Here is a 17,500-nt window from a genome sequence, read left to right on the forward strand (position 1 = left end):
AAGAAGAAGAATGAACAAGATGAAGAAACAGAGGCGAAAGGGGCGAAAGTAGAGTCAAAGAACAGAGACACACAAAATCTGTTGCATAATCTACTCTCTCTCTCTCTCTCTCTCTCTCTCTTTCTTTCTCATTTATGTTCTCTCGGCTGCACTGCCTCTTTCTTTCTCTGCCTTTCCCCACTTTACCTCGCGATAATAGCCCATTACGGCCGCTTTCCAAGACAGTAAATCGCTGCGAAAATATCTCGAAATATGTTTTCACGAATGGTAAGAGTTGAACACGCGTCGATGTCAACGGACGAACAGGACCGTGCGATCCTCGAAATACATTTAGAAACGTTCCTCTTCGTTTTATGCAATCAGCTTCTTTCGACGTAAGAAGGACAAAGACACGATGTCTGTCTGTCTGTCTGTCTGTCTGTCCGTCTCTCTGTCTCCCTCTTTTTCTTTCTCTCTCTCTCTCTCTCTCTCTGTTTGTCTAACTATCTGTCTGTTTGTCTGTCTACCTTCTTCTTTTATCTCTCTTCTTCTCTTCCCCTCCTCTCTCTCTCTCTCTCTTTCTTTCTTTCTGTCTCTCTTTCTCTCTTTCTCTTCCTCGTAAATATTTACAAAAGAAATACGAAACTTAACAAGGGACAACATCAAACGAGGTATATAGAGATATCGACAAATGAAGCAACGTTGAAATACCGTGAAAAACAATGGATATACATTTTAGGAAGTCAGTCGTCGCTAAATAACAATAATAATTATAATTATTATATGTACATCGAGACAGAGAGTCAGAGAGAAAGAGAGAGAGTGAGATAGAGAGGAAAAGGGAGGGAGAGGGTTGGAGAATAAAAGTGAAAGACATAGAAAGACAGAGAGTACGATATATATATATATATATATATATATATATATATATATATATATATATATAGAAAGAGAGAGAGAGAGAGAGAGAGAGAGAGAAAGAGAGTTTATGAAATCCGACAAGTAGCGCCAGTCCAACAAACCGTCGCGAGAAAAATAAAGACGGGAAATCTTTTCGAATCCAAAAGAGAGGAAGAAAAAAAAGAGAGAGAGAGAAAGAGAGAGAGTGGAGGATGAGAAAAGGAAAGTCGAGAGAAAGATGAAGAAGAAGAAGAAGAAAAAGAAGAAGAAGAAGAGTAGCTAAGGGCTGCTCGCGGTGCGACTCGGCGCGCAGAGCCAGAGGGCCAATTACGAGCACGGGTATACGGCCGAGCTGATGGTGTGGTAGGCGGCGAGGGCGGCGTGCGCGTGCGCAGGGGGCGCGGATGCGGCTGCGTGCGGCGAGGTGGCCATCGCGGATGCCGCCGCGGCTGCCATCATCATCTGTTGGTGCGTACGCTTTAGGGAGTTGGGAGTTGTGGCGGCGCTACTTGGGGTAATAGCGGTATTATTGGTGGTGGTCGTGTGACTGTTGTTGTTATTATTGTTGTTGTTGTTGTTGTTGTTGGTACTGTTACTGTTATTGTTACTGTTACTACTATTGTTGTTGTTGTTGTTGTTGTTGTTGTTGCTGCTGTTGTTGTTGTTGTTGTGGTTGTTGTTGGCGGTCGTGCTCGACTGCGAAGTCGCAGACTGATGGCTTTGACTTTGGTTTTGGCTCAGTTGCAAAGGGGTGCTGCTAGTACTCGCGGTACTCCCGATACCACCGTAATTATTACTATTGCTATTGTTATTCTGGTGGTGGTGGTGGTGGTGGTGGTGGTGGTTTTGGTGATGGTGGTGATTGTGGTGATTATTATGGTGATTGTGGTGATTGTGATGGTGGTGATGGTGGTGGTGGGGGGTGAGCGCGTCGTGCGGATAGTAAGACGTTGACGATGGTGAGGTACTCACGACGTCGGGCGTGCTAGCTCCGTCCGTGTGGCTGGTGCTGTCGGCTGTGCTCCTGGGACCGCCTCCGTCTAGCCCGTTACCCATTTCCGGCGGCTTCGAGCTCTCTCGGTCGTCGATCACCAAGTCGATCGGCATCTTGCCCTTCAGACAGCTGATGTACCGGTGGCAGAAGTTGTCGCAGAGCTCGTGCACCTGAAAATGATCGTTCAAAAGAAAGGAGAGAGACGGTTAGATGCTTTCTTCTACGCTTTCAAAGTGATAAAAAATAAGAGAGACGACAAGAATGAGAAAGAGAGAGAGAGAGAGAGAAAAAGAGAGAAAATAAGAGGAGGGAGATAGATACGGGAGAGTGACCAGTGGCCACTCGACCGGAATGTTATGTATGCAAATGAAGCACCGACGAACCTATAGGACCCACCTCTCCTCCTCCTCCTCCTCCTCCTTCTTCTTCTTCTTCTTCTCCTCTTTACCCATTCGATTTAGAAAAAATGTATTATATAAGGGAGGAGCAAATAAAAATCGTTATCTTGTTATATGTAAATCAAGGAGAGGGGGGAAGAGTGATGGGAAGAGAAGTTTCTTCCACAGAACCTTCTCTCCCCATCTCTCTCTCTCTCTCTCTCCTCCATCGTTCCTGTTAAATCTCTTTCTCTCTTTCTCTTTCTTTAGGTATTTATCTATAAAATAGAGAGAGAGAGAGAGAGAGAGAGAGAACACGTTCGTGTGTGGAACGTCCGATGGAAGGTCAAGAGCGACTTCGAGCCAAAGATTTTTGCGGGAATGAAGAAAATCGACAGGTACGATCTTCCCCCTCCCCCTCCCTCTCTCCCACTCTTCTTGTTTCTTTCAAAGAAAGAGACTAGTACAAGAGACGAGGTGAGTTAGGTGAGATTGAGAGTGGGAGAAAGGGAGCGGGCAAGGGGTGCGAGGGACGAGGTGCTATTAGAGCGTGATTAATTTTTTGCTCGAATCGACTACGCGTTCTACGTACTTCTTTTCTTCTCGTTAAGGTGCGAGCTTTCACGGTCTTTTCTCTACTGAGAAATATTTTTCTTCGATGGAAGTACGGGCACAGCGTGACGACACGGTAACACAATGCCTATCTCGACGAGATGACTAGACTCTCTTTAACGCGGGCTTCGAAGGACGTAGGATGATGAGGTGGAAGAGAGGAGAGATCTTGGCGATCGTGAAGATCGAGGGGAGGAAAAGAGCTCGAAGGACAGCGGTTGTAATGCCCGACTGGTTAGAATTTGATCCGCCGGGAGTCGAGTCGAGTCGAAGCAACCGGCCGACAATGCTCACCGAAGAAAAGAAACGAGGCCCGGCTCCTGCACGATGATCGCCGAAAGGACTCGCCTTCCCTCTCCTCTTTCCAAGCAGGACGCTCTCTCCTCACGCACACTCGAGCCAACAACCATCGAGCCAACAACCATCGAGCCAACCATCCGGCCAACCATCCTACGACGAGCTAGCTGCTAGCCATCCAACGAGAGAGATATCGAGAGAGTCGACCGAAACGTCGACCTCTCTTTTACTTCTTTTCTTTTCTTTCTTTCTGTCTTTCTTTCTTTCTTTCTTTCTTTCTTTTTTTTCTTCTCCTTTTCTTTACTTTCTCGTTTTTCTTCCTTCTCCTACCTTTCTGTTCCTTGTTCTTTTCTTTTTTTTTTTTTTATCTTTCCTCATTTTTTTTTCTACGTCCTTTTTTTTCTTTCTTCTTTTTTTTTTACTACTTTCATTTCGGACTCTTCCTTCTCTCCGCACGATATCTTCTCTCCCGAAGTCCATGCGACGTCGTCCTCATCCTCGTCCTACCTCGTCGTCGTCGTCGTCGTCGTCCTCGACGTCGTTCCGAACTGAGATTTTGATACGCTTCGGCGAACATCGTATACCTCGGAGATTCTTATTTTCCTGTTCGACACAACGACACCCCCAAACCACCCACTCACTCTCTTTCGCTACGGTCGAATCCTCGATAAGAGAGTACTCCTTTCTAAAATCGTGTCCGAACGAGATCGAAACGAATACATTACGAGCCGATTTCATTCTCTCTCCCTCTCCCTCCTTTCCTCTCTCTCTCTCTCTCTCTCTCTCTCTCTCTCTCTCTCTCTCTCTCTCTCTCTCTCTCTCTCTCTCTCTCTCTCTCTCTCTCTCTTTCACTCTTACTCCTTTTTATTTTCTTATTCGTTCAGATATAAATATTGTTTCGTCGATATTACCAGATTACAAATTCCATGAATAATTCAGATGGATCAATTATATTATTATTAATATTATTATTATTATATTAAAAATAATAAAAATGTTATTCTTTTCTAAAATATCCCTCAAATAAAAAAAATAAAAAATACATACAAATATATATATATATATATATATAATTTTTTTTTTTTATTCGATTAACATAGTAATATAATCACGTCCGATGTTAAGCCTGAAAATTGGATTTCACAATGAGATACACCGTTGAAGGTTTAATACCAAAGGAAGGTCTCAGTGGGTCTCTCCTATTCCGATCACCGCGAAATATCGTATTTTAACGGTGGCGTGCGGTGTGACCAGCCTGAAAGTCATATTATTGCATCGACGACAACGATCCACGCGATCGAACGAACGAACGAGCGAGCGAGCGAGCGAGCGAGCGAACGAGCGAGCGAACGCGCGCGCTCGTTCGGTTATGATCTGGAACATACGATACGAATGCCCATAAGCATGACGTCCTTTTTTTTTCCTTCTTCTTCTTCATCTTCTTCTTCTTCGTCTTCTCTTTCTCTCTCTCTCTCTCTCTTTCTTCTTTTTTCTCTTTTTTTTTTCCTTTTTCTTTTTCTTTTCCGTCCTCTTGCGAACTATCGGCCCTTTGAGTCACGACGTTATCCTACACCGCAGACCATGATCTCACCCCGCTCGACATAGGATCCAAGAGGTCCCCGACGACACGGAACACTCGACTCGCATTCGAGCGTATCCCTCTTCTTCTTCTTCTTCTTCTTCTTCTTTATCTTCTTCTTCTTCTTCTTCTTTCTCTTCTTTTTCTTCTTCTTCTTCTTTATCTTCTTCTCTTTCTTCTTCTTCTTCTTCTTCGAAGATCGAACGAGCAAAAGGTTCACATGCTCTCTTGTTATATAGAACTCAAACATTCAAGAAAGAGAGAGAGAGAGAGAGAGAGAGAGAGAGAGAGGCTGAACAATCTTTACGAGATATCAAGCAAAGGCATATTTTATCGCATACCATTATACCATCCGAGAGAAGTTCTCATTGTCAACAAATAATATCAACTTTAAAACATAGATAATAAAATATCTACATAGAGCGAAGTTGCATTACGTGAAAGGGGAAAAAAAAAAAATTAATGGCCGTAGAATATTCGAAAGACGACGACGACGACGACGACAACGAGAACGACGTTTTGAGTATGAGGACGAGAAGGAAGATGCTGTCGCCTGTAACTCGAGATTATTCTCATTTTATGGACGATTTAACAAGGCCCGAAGGTACGAAAAAGGGGATGCTGCCGTGTACACGGTAACGCTTTAACGCGAAAGTAAAGGAAAAGCGAGCATCTCTATATAGACTTATAGAACACCTTTAGCTTCCTTCTCGACCATCTAATAATAATAATTAGACGTAGAAGAAAAAGAAGAAGAGGAGGAAGAAGAAAAAGGCAAATTTTGAAATTCCTTTTTCCATTTTTTTTTCCTTTTATCTTTTTTCTTTCTTTTTTTTTTTTTTTTTTTTTTTTTTCTTTTATTTGACATCAAAATTACACGAAAATTCATGTCAAGCCAAACAAGTAAACTCTTTTTCCTTCCATTCCTCCTTCTCCTCCACCTCCACTATATTTCCACTCTTCGTGGACTCTCGAAAAGGCAAACGCCGAAGAATGAAACAGATCCGTGCGGGGTACGTACGAAGAAAGAAAGAAAGAAAGAAAGAAAGAAAGAAAGAAAGAAAGAAAGGAAGTAAGGAAGGAAGAAAGAAAGAAAGAAAAAAGAAAGAAAAAAAGAAAGAAAAGGAAAAAAGAAGAAGGAAAGCAGGGAACCCCATTTACGGCACAATGGGCTCCTTTGAAGCCAAAGGTAATGAAGGTTTCGGGGTGTCTGTCTCGGTCCCTCTCGCGGACCGATTCACAATCTGACCACCCCTTACGGCACGCACAGGCTACCTATATACCGGGTGTCCCAATACTTTTTCTCTTCTCTCATCAACAAGATAAAAATATGTAAAACGTTCAAGATTTATTCCTCGATCGATATTCGAGTAATTTTTCTTTTTTTTTCTTTTTTTTGCTGATTTTTACCATAAATTATCCTAATCTTAATACTTAATACAATGATCTATTATCTACGAGTTTTAATCTCATACAAGAAAATAAATAAATTTGCGAAGAAACATCCAAATGGAACAGGATAATCTCTCTCTCTCTCTCTCTCTCTCTCTCTCTCTCTCTCTCTCACTCTCTTTCTCTTTCTCTCTCTCTCTCTCTTTTTCATTCTCTCTTGAAAGAAAGAATAGAGGTGTCCTCGTATAGGTTGGAACCAGTTTTCCGTAGCACGTCCGCGCGTTTCTACCCGTACGAATCCCGTTGGTATGCACTCCGCGCCATAATACACCATAAGAAATTTACCGCTCTCTAACCAGTGACGGTGTGTGCATATATGCCGGCTGTCCCCGCCGCTGGCCCAGAGTTCAAGAGGAAGGGAGCAAGTAAAAGAGTAAAAGAAAGAAAAAGATAGATAGATAGATAGATAGATAGACAGATATATAGATAGATAAATAGATAGATATAAAGAGAGAGAGAGAGAGTAAGACGAAAAATGGAAAAGAAGGAGGCAGAATGTACCGAGCTTTGGAAAAGACGAGGAACGAGATAGGCTCGAGGTGCTCAAGTGCTCAGGAGTGCAGGAGTGTGCGAGAGAGAAAAAGACAGAGAGAAAGAATGACGGAGAAAGATAAAGAGGGATACGTGTGTATGTGAGGCCCGTCTGGCCCTTCCTTCCACGCACCGGGCTCCAGCAAAACGTAATTATGCTAATACACGATTGGTTCGAAAATGTTAAATGCACGAGGCTCAGCACCGCGGGCTACCATGCCTCTCATCCCGATTGGTCTCCTCTCTCTACTCCTTTTCTTCCAGCCTCACGCCCTCTCTCTCTCTCTCTCTCTCTCTCTCTCTCTCTCTCTCTCTTTATCTATCTATCTATCTATCTATCTCTCTCTCTCTCTTTCTCTCTCTCTCTCTCTCCTTCTCTCTTTACTTTGAACGCAGATATTTATGGAATCCTCTCCATCTCGCGTTTGCTGCATTCCGCTCAACCTCGATCGCTCAGCTCGACTTCGAGTTTCTCCTGGGTAACAGAAACGTTTCAATCTTCTTTTACCGTCCGATATTTCGCAGCCACACGTGACGCGTGTCCTCGTCAAATACGTTCATAATCGTTCGTACAAAATCGTCTAATAAAATTCCATATTACGTATACATTGCTTGTTAATTAATTATCATCGTTGTTTTTTCTTTTACGTCGTATTATAATACGTTGTACAAAGGTACAAGGATACAGGATAATTTAATTATCTTTTTCCATTCATTAACGTAAGAAATAAATGAAACGTTACGTGAAATATTACGTTTTCTAATGATACTTGATGATATATTTAAAAGGATATGAAATTTTTTACTACGATCGATATATAATAATCGACAAGTTTAAAAAAAAAAAAAAAAAAAAAAAGAAAAAAAGAAATAAAACGCCAATTGAAATCTTTTTAACTTCTGACGAAAGAAACGAAAAATGACAAAAGGGTGATTATATTGTATAGATAGCAAGGGTTAGTCGACATAAACGTGTGAGCGTTGAAATGACGTCAATTCAATTTTAAAATCGAATTGACGTCATTTCAACGAATACCATCCTAAGTCTCTTCGATAACCGTGGCTAACCGTACGATTGGACAGCTATCATGCATACATAGATATGTAGGTATATCATTTTTCACAATAATGTAATCATCTCGAATGAGGAAAATTGCTATAAAATTGCTATAAAATTGCACGATCGAGCTAAACTGAGCGGTAAAGACTAGGAGGAAGAGGAGGAGAAGGAGAAGGAGGAGGAGATGGAGGAGATGGAGGAAAGGAGAAAGAGGGAGAGGGAAAGAGAGTGGAGAGACAGAGAGAGAGAGAGAGAGAGAGTGTGTGCACGCGCGCGCGAGGGCCACCTCTCGAGCAGAACCAATGGCCGCCACGTCAGCTGCCATTTCGATGGAAATGCGATGGATGTCCGGCTATTTTGTATGATAAAATGCGGTCGCAAAAAAAGCGCGGGACCGCATAGGCATCTACGAGACCGAAAACTTTTGATACGTATGCGTCGGACGTTCTTCCACGAACGTTTATCGACTTATCGATCGTCGTTCGATTAAGATAGTCTTCAGTAGAAGGAGAAGGACGAGAATGACGATGACGAGAAAGTAAGAGAGAGAGAGAGAGAGAGAGAGAGAGAGAGAAGATATAACAGAATAGGTACGAGTTCTCTCTTTCTCACTCTCTCTTTTTATCGAATTAATTTAATAAATACGAAGTGTCTGATTAAAGTGAAAAAAAAGGGGAGAACAAAATGGCGATTAAAAGAGAAAAGGAAGAAGAAGAAGAAAAAAAAAAAAGAGAGAGAAAAGGAGATCATAGTATAATCTAATTTAAATCGTTATTACGAACTTACCTTTTCAAGTTCGAGGAGGTGAAATCGAAGGACCTGAATCGCTTGAACCATCTGAAAGTAAAAAAAGAAAAAGAACGTATGGTTAATGTGAAATGGATATTTTTAAGAAAGAATTTTTATTTTTGTACGCAAGTAGGTAGGAGGTAGGTAGGTAGATAGGTAGATAGGTATATTCTCGAACGAAGCGGAGAGTCGATTAACGTGAATTAATTATTACTGCATCCTCGGGTATACGCTAATTGCGTTACTAAATTCCATTTGTGAGTTTCGTCGATATCGCAAAGAGAATGAAAGAGAAAAAAGAGAGAGAGAGAGAGAGAGAGAGAGAGAGAGAGAGAGAGAGAAGAGAGAAGGAGAGAGAAAAGAGAGATGAAAAGAACTCAAAGAAAGAATGGAGAACGCGTAAGGGTGAAGATGTAGAAACAAGAGAAGGCCATTTACTCGACGATGTAATAACTTCATAATATTATCGCATTAATTCTTCTCAAACGAGTTGGATAATAAAAACCAACGAAAGCTTTCCAAAAATGTTCCTCTTCTCTCTTCTTTTCCTTTATTTTTCCTTTTATTTATTTATTTTTCTCTTTTCTCTCGCTGTCTCTCTCTCTCTCTCTCTCTCTCTCTCTCTCTCTCTCTGTCGTCTTTTTCTTTTTTTACTCTTCAATATACCAATCGAAAAATAACCTCAAAAGAGAGAAAGAGAATGAGGCCGGTCTTCCGGCTCCGATTCGACGAGCTATCGAAAGTGCATACGCAGAAAGACCATTCGCATAATTTTTCGATACGCCGTACCGCTTAAACCACCATCGTCGTTCTCTATCTCTGTTCCTCTATCTCTCTCTCTCTCTCTCTTTCTCTCTCTCTATCTCTCCCTCTCTTTTTCTCTGTCTGTCTGTCTTGAAATAAAACGAAAGTGTGTGTTCACGAGAGAGAAAGCAAGAAAGGACTATACGTTCGTAAAGCGATGTCCCCTCTGAGCTCGCAGAAGCGCCGATTCAATTAGGCAAAGCGGCAATCTTAATTGTTAATTAACATTATATTTATGCAATTATGGCCCATTATGATTCTGCGCGGGCGATAACGTGTAGAAAGAGAAACAGGAAGATAGAGAGAGAGAGAGAGAGAGAGAGAGAGAAAGAGAAAAGCACGATGAGTCCTCAGCACGGATAACGGCAACTCTACGAAAATTATTTGCAACTCTTATTTTTCATCTTCTTCTTCTTTTGTTTTTCTTCTTCTTCTTCTTCTTCTTTGTCTTCTTCTTCGTCTTCTTCGATATGCCACCAATGGACTCTTCCTTCGAATCTCACCACACTTATCTCGTTGCTCGTACCTCTCTCTTTCATAGTATATTCAAACTCGGAATTTCATTAACATCTCTCCCATATCGATATTTTCGTTCCCCGATCCAATCTTCGATTTGCCTTTCGGTAGTCTAACTAATGAGAATGTAAAAAAAAAAAAAAAAAAAAGAAAGAAAAGAAAAAAAGAAACGAGAGAGAAAAAGAAACAATTTTTTTTTTTTTTACATGACTCATCCTTTCATATACACCTATATATGTACATGCGAATGTATTAATACATATAACGATAATGGCGAACCACCCTTAAAAAAGTATACTCCATCTCGACACTCTCGGAACTCTTCATCGGCGATTCAGGATATGCAAAAGAAGTAAAAAAAAAAAAGGAAAGAAATATAAAAACGAAGAGTACGAGAGAGAAAGAGGGAGAGAGAGAGAGAGAGAGAGAGAGAGAGAAGATGATATCGGTAACGAAACTCCCGGGTGGTTTTCTGAACGAGATCGTGCGAGAAGTAGTCGATTCTCGACTCAGTCTCTCCTCGGACAATGTCTTCTCTATATCCAACCGCATACACACACACACACACACACATACAGACACACAAAAATACGCTAAGCACTCATCTCTCGTTCCGAATTCTCGCGTGGGTGAACGTGTGTATCTACATACGTTTTCTCTCTCTCTCTCTCTTTCTATCCCTTACCCTCATTCTCTCTTTCTCTCACTCTCTCTTTTTCTCTAACGCACACACACGATCATTTCGAAGGTTTTGCCACGATCGTTCATCGCGCTGTATTAATTAGGCTTGCGTTGCACGCAGACGAGAATCTCGAAGAAGACGAAGAAGAGGAGCCTGAGGATAAGCAGGAGAAGAAGAAGAAGAAGAAGAAGAAGAAGAAAATGAAGAAGATGAAGATAGAGAGAGAGAGAGAGAAAGAGTGAGGAGGAAGAGGAGGATGCCGAAGAAAAACTGACAAAACGCAGGAAGAAGCGCAGAGATGGTGTTATTTATAAGCCATCTCCGACATGGAGGACTCGACGGAAGCGAGACGCCCTCACTTTTCTCTCCTTTTCTATCCTTCTTACATATATACACATGCACACATACACATACAAACACACACATACACACTCTCTCTCTCTCTCTCTCTCTCTCTCTCTCTCTCTCTCTCTCTCTCTCTCTTTCCTTCTCTCTTCTTTTTCTTCTTATTCAAGTGCAAGACGTTCTTTCCGTCTATCTGCGCTCGGTGAAACGCAACGCAGCGTGAAGCTCGCTGCACTCGCCCGTTGCACTCACCGCTATTTGATGCATGCGCAAGATATCTATGTGAGGTGCACGTACGCGCGTAAATGAACGTCTCTCTCTCTCTTTCTCTCTCTCTTTTTCTCTTTCATCTTCCCTCTATTCCCTCCCTTCGAACCATACTTTTCGCGCCTCTCCATACAATATCCTTTGTCGGAACAGGAATCGACAATAATTTTTCACGCTTCTTTCTTCTTTTTTTTCCTCTTTTTCTCCTTCTTCTTCTTCTTCTTCTTCATCTTCTTTTTTTTCCTTTCTTTCTTCTCTTTTTCATTTCATTTTATAAAGTCATAGATAGGTTGGGATATTATCCGTGTAATGTAAATAAGAAAAAAAAAAAAAAAGAACATGACAGGGTAAAAAAAAAGGCATAAAAGAAATTAACGTAGAGAACGTATTTCGATCGTATGAAAATTTGCGATAGTACGATATTGCTAAGCAATTAATCGAATTTTTCGTATCGATAACGATGTATTCGATGCGTTTATAAATATTCATTAAGATTTTATGAAGCTATTACGCTTTTCTCTCTTAAACATTCCCTCCCTCTTTTTCTCTCTCTCTTTTTCTCTCTCTTTCCTTCGTATCGCACGATTCTTATTTCATTTTCCTTTTCTTTTCTTTTATCCTTTAACTTGCTTTGACTTCTCGACTACGTTAATTAATAATACAGCACTTACGTGCGATAGGTATACTCTTTTTTTCTCCCCCCCCCCCTCTCTCTCTCTCTCTCGCTCTCGTTTTCTTTATCAATATTATCATTCGGAAATATTCCTTCGCGCGCGTGTCGTCCATCGTCGAAGGAATTATCGCTATTTACGAAAAACTCGAAACGAAATAATCTACTATTGCTTTTACTATTCATTGCTCTCGCCGCGATTTTCCCTACGGCTAAAGAAAAACGATACCTCGTCGCGGGGATAAATCATAGAAAATATTCGATAAATCAGACGTCGCGATAAACCTCGACGTGCTCGCTAATTGGATGGTAACAAAAAAAAAAAAAGAAAAAAAAGAAAAGAAAAAAGTAAGAAGAAGAAAAAAAGAAAAAGAGAGAGAAAGAAGAAACAGAGAAAGAGAGAGAGAGAGAGAGAGAAAATAATGGTGAGTTTAGGAGAGAAAGAGATAGATAGATAGAGAAAGAGAGGGAGAAAGGTAGAAAGAGAGAGAGAGAGAGAGAGAGAGAGAGAGAGAGAGAGAGAGAGAACGTAGACCAAACAACATCAAGTTCGCGCGATCGCGTCGGTCATTAGCGTTGTTGGTAGAGCTCGAACTCGTTCGGTAAAGAGAAATGTCGAGGAAGAAGAAAAACTGTCGACGATATCGACTATCTGTCGCGAATAAAAGGCAGACCCCGAAACGGCGTAGATCGGAGAAAACAAGCGCGCGAAACATTGAGTGGATGTAAATCGTTTCGCGCGTTATTCTTCCCCTACCAACGTGTTTACGTGTATATGTATACTGTACATATACTTGTTTATAGATGTAGATACGTATGTATGTATATATGTATGAGAGAGTACGACGTATGCATGTAGGTACGTGTACAACGGAGAGTCTCGCGAGTCTCTAATGAATGGCCGTTAATTGTATCAATTATTAACGAGGGACATCGTGCGGACGACGCGACGACTCTTATCGATGTTCGCTGATTTACGAGCGTTCTCTCTCTCTCTCTCTCTCTCTCTCTCTCTGTATATGTATCTCTGACTCTGTCTTTCTCTCTGTCTCTCTATGTTTCTCCGCTCTTCTTTGCTCCTTTCATGCCATACCTAACACCAACGCTAACACCAATACCAACATACCATTACCCCCCGCGAAAACATTCTTCGAAGCTGCTAATTTGCCCGATGGCCGACACCCGATCGCTTCATTATCGCACCCGTTCGCTATTAAACGTAACTTACGTATCTACGTATACGTAGAAATCGACGAAGTTAAATGGAAAAGACGAGAGAGAGAGAGAGAGAAGAAGGAAAAAAGGACAAGAAAAACAAAATAACTAAGAAGGAAGAGACATCCAAGTATATATCTCTTTTATATCGCGATTTTATCCTATATTAGATTTCTTATATAGGTATAATTAATTCTATCGTACGTTCCATAGCTACGTTGCTCTTAACTTTTTTTTATTTTTTTTTTTTTATCTCGTTGACGATCGCATTAACTGTCCAAAGGTGTTCCGATACTTCCTCTTTTTACGCGTCACCTATGAGTTAAGTTCCTTCCACTCGGTAATTATTTCGCAGGATTAGCGCCAATTATAATAGTAATATACGACGACTCGACGGCTATTAAAGAAGAAGAAAAAGAAGAAAAAGAAGAAGAAGAAGAAGAAAAATAATGAAATGATAAAAAAAGAAAAAAAACAGAGAAAGTAACTGCTTCAATGAATATTCTCTTCAGATCTATCGGTTGTTTATCTATCTTGTAAATCCATCCTATGAATCTACGTATTAAGTATCTATATTCTAAGTCTTCTTTCACGTTTTTTTCCGCTTTCTTTCTTTTTTTCTTTTTCTTTGTTATTTTTCTTCTTTCCTATTTTCCTTCGTCTTCGTCATCGTCTTCTTCTTCTTCCTCTTCTTCTTCTTCCTCTTCTTGTGAAAAACAAAAAGAAAGGAAGGAAAATCATCTTTTCGCTTTCCACGTTACGTCTAAACATTATTCTTCCCGACGTAGATGACGAACGTGTATGTATGTGTGTGTGTGTATATATATGTATGTGTACACACGCAAAAGAGAGATGGTGAAGAATGCTGGCGATATACGGTAGCCCAAGAGCACTGTGCAAGCAAGGGACGGTTTATCTACGACGCACCGGGTATGCGCAGCCACTCCAGGCGACAATATTTAAATATTGTTAAACAGCGGAATACTTGTCACCGGCAAACACTCCGAGCTCTAGCTCTCTCTCTCTATCTCTATCTCTATCTCTATCTCTCGTTCAAAGACCCACGTACTTAGAAAAAAAATTATTCTTATAAAAGCTACGATTAGAGAACGACGTATCAGTGTACACTACATATATATGTATATATATATATATATGTATGTGTGTGTGTATATGTATGTACCTATCTATGACTTGGTACGAACCAAGTATTAAAAAATATATAAAATTATGAATAACAACGATAACGAGTAAACGTGACGTATCTGTTATACACCAAACGTAACGGTAAGAAGAAAGAAGGGAAGAAAGAAAGAAAAAAAGAAAAACAAAAAAAAAAACAAAAAGAATAAGAAAAAGAAAAAAAATAAAAAAAAAAAAAAAAAAAAAAAGAAAGACGAAAATTCTCGTAGGTATGCAGACGGATCATAAAAGCTGCGTGCATAAAGAAGACCAAGAGAACGAAGACGTATATACATACACACATACATACATACATATATATACGTGTATAGGTATGTGACGTCGCTCTTTAACTGCAGCTGCATTTTTACGAATATTTTGGCGACGTAAACGTCTTAACGAGCGCCGTGTGCCAACTTCTAAAAAGGCAAAGAGCAAGAGAGAGGGAGGGAAGGAGGGAGAGAGAGAGAGAGAGATAGAAAGAGATGGAACGTGACGAGCTACGAGTATGTTCTTTCCTTTTTCTCGATGTCACGCTCGGGGACGATATAAAGCTACGTATATACGAAGAGTGAAGTAAGACAAGTACAAACTACGATCCTGACACGATATGATGAGGGAAAAAAAGAAAAAGGAAAAAAGAAGAGAAAAAATATAAGTGTCGGCAATTATTTTACTTCCGATCTGAAACCTCTCTCTTTCTCTCTCTCTCTCTCTCTCTCTCTCTCTCTCTCTTTCTCTCTCTCCCTTTCTCTCTGTTCGTCTCTCTCCCTTCAAACTAGAAATTGCTAATGCATTCCTATGCAAGTTGTTTTTTCTACTATCGATCGATAATAGCCTTGTCAATTTTCTATAACGGTATCGATAAATACCGGACGAAGTATGTCTTTTTAATCGATCAATTATGATGACACAGGTAAGTAATTAAAGTAAAGGAAGAAGACGTAGATAGTTAAGTAAGTAAGTAAGTAAGTAAGTAAGTAAGTACTTACTTACTTAGTTAGTTAGGTAATATTCTATATAAATATATTTTTAATTATCTTTCATTATCGGATTTCGATGATATCATTGATTCGAATAATCTTTGAATTCAAATAAATCGATTCTATTAAGAATAAATGTTTTTCTTCGAAAACTTGTAGAATATTATGGTACATATAATAATGAAAGGCCAAAAGAAAAAAGAAATAAGAAAGAAAAAGGAAAAAAGAAAAAAGAGAGAGAAAAAAGAAAGAGGAAGGAAAAGAGAGAATTCGAAGATGTTAAGAAAGAAAGAAAGAGAAAGAGAGAGAGAAAAGGAGAGATAAAAAGAAAAGGAAGCAGCGCGAATCCTCGCATTCGTCCACAAAGAATTCCCTATGGACCACCGGAGTGGCGACGGTGCGGTGCGTTCGTCAGTCCCTCAGCGCGTTACATTATACTTTACACATTCGCTATACCTTCTTCTTTCTTCCTATCCTTTCGCGATTTCTTCGAGGCTCAACGGGCCACTCAAAACTTCTTTTATTCTTACACGAAATCATTCGGATATATCTTATTTCGCTTCTGATCCCACCTGAAATAGGTACTCTTATCGATTACAAAAAAATACATTATACACATTCAAGCCCAATGAAAAACTTAGAAATTGTACAAATCTATACATACATACATACATGCATACATATATATATATATATATATATATATATATATATATAAATGTACATGTGTATGTAAGTATATAAAATTAACGAGTAACTACAATAGTCATCGATAAACGAAGAAGTACGATATCGATTAGGATATTCGAATGATTATCATGTTCGTTCGTGAAAGAGGAAGAAAAGGAAAAAAAAGAAAAAGAAGAAGAAGAAGAAGAAAAAGGAGAGAAATATTCGTGGCATGAGAGAAGACGCACGATCATCGGCGGCTAATCGCGTGCGCGCTTTCTTTCGACGATCCAAGAAAATAAGAAAAAGATATAAACGATATAGGGGGATAAAGGTTTCGTTCTTGATCCTTGCTGGTGAAGAGGCATCGAGTATCCTTGGTTCCTCGGGTACCGTTACATGGATCTTCCATAGCAGCTAACAGGCGAACTCGAGTTAGTCTTTCTAGTATGCTTCGTCGAACTTTTATTTAGATCTCCGATGGCTCTTATTCTGGCAGCATCCTATTTGGTTAAGACGCGAGTTCACGTGCGGCCCATGTGTCGATTGGAAAAATATCATCCCTATCTTATTATATTATTTCTCGAGCATCAAAAAAAAAACAGAAAAAAACAGAAAAAAGAAAAAGAAGACACGTTGTTAATCATCAGAAAAATCACAAATCAAATATATCTTACACCAAATTATACTACTTGATCGTTGGCAATTAAACAAACAAAATGAATTATATCATAACCATATTACGAACGTATTACATTCTATCGGAAAATTGTCATTTCGATTTGTTTGCTTTAAAAAATATAATAAAAAAAAAAGAAAACAACAGCAAAAAATTGATGGGAAAGAAATCATATATTAGGAAAGAGAAAGAAAGGAAGAGAGAGAGAGAGAGAAGCTTACAACGACAACGGCCAGTCGAAGTGGCCCGCAGTAATTATTCTCCAAACGCAAGACCGGCAATTAGCATCTCATTGGCTCATTTCTCGCTTATGCTAATGGAGGATATTATTCAAGCGCGTGTGCGAAGGCTCGCCTTCTCGCAACGATCGCGAGCTCTCTCTTTCTCTCTCTCTCTCTCTCTCTCTCTTAGCTATGTGTCCCTCTCCTTATAGTATAGAAGAGAGGAGGGGAGGAGCACAGAAAGCGTGCTTGCTTTGCACTCTTCCGTAGCCACGACCAAGCTTCTTATTCTTCTCCTCCTCTTTCTTCCTTCTTCTACTCTTCCACTTCATCCTCCTCCTCCTCTACCTTCACCTCCTTCTCCTTATGCTCTTGCTCTTGCTCTGCCATCTTTTCGTCCCTCGTTTCCTTTACGACATCGACGAAGAAGCCGGGCCATCGTTTTGTACGCCCACGAGGTGTCATCTCGAGTGTCCTCATCGCGTATATTCTTGCGTGTACGATCGCACGTCTATGTCAATGCTAGTGTATATGCGTATATAGAAATGTTATACGATGTTGTGTACATTATCTGTTAACGTAGCTAACTTTAACAATGTTATATATATATATATATATATATATATATATATATATATATATATTTTTTACATACAAAAACAAAAAATATGACGAGATAACGTTTTGATGAAACGAT

The 17,500-nt window shown here is 40.0% G+C and overlaps 1 protein-coding gene across 3 annotated transcripts in view; it reads right to left on the reverse strand.

Annotated features, from left to right (window-relative positions):
* LOC124429990 (homeobox protein homothorax) overlaps window positions 1-17,500 on the reverse strand; it is a 371,378-nt gene that overhangs the window by 323,236 nt on the left and 30,642 nt on the right. For all 3 annotated transcript variants that reach the window (XM_046975959.1, XM_046975958.1, XM_046975957.1), the window contains exons 5-6: window positions 8,568-8,618; window positions 1,852-2,043 (exon numbers count right to left, since the gene is read on the reverse strand). In XM_046975959.1, the coding sequence (XP_046831915.1) occupies window positions 1,852-2,043; window positions 8,568-8,618 (243 nt within the window). The remainder of the gene's footprint in view (window positions 1-1,851; window positions 2,044-8,567; window positions 8,619-17,500) is intronic.

The sequence above is a fragment of the Vespa crabro genome, chromosome 17 (genome assembly GCF_910589235.1).
Source record: "Vespa crabro chromosome 17, iyVesCrab1.2, whole genome shotgun sequence".
Taxonomy (NCBI): domain Eukaryota; kingdom Metazoa; phylum Arthropoda; class Insecta; order Hymenoptera; family Vespidae; genus Vespa; species Vespa crabro.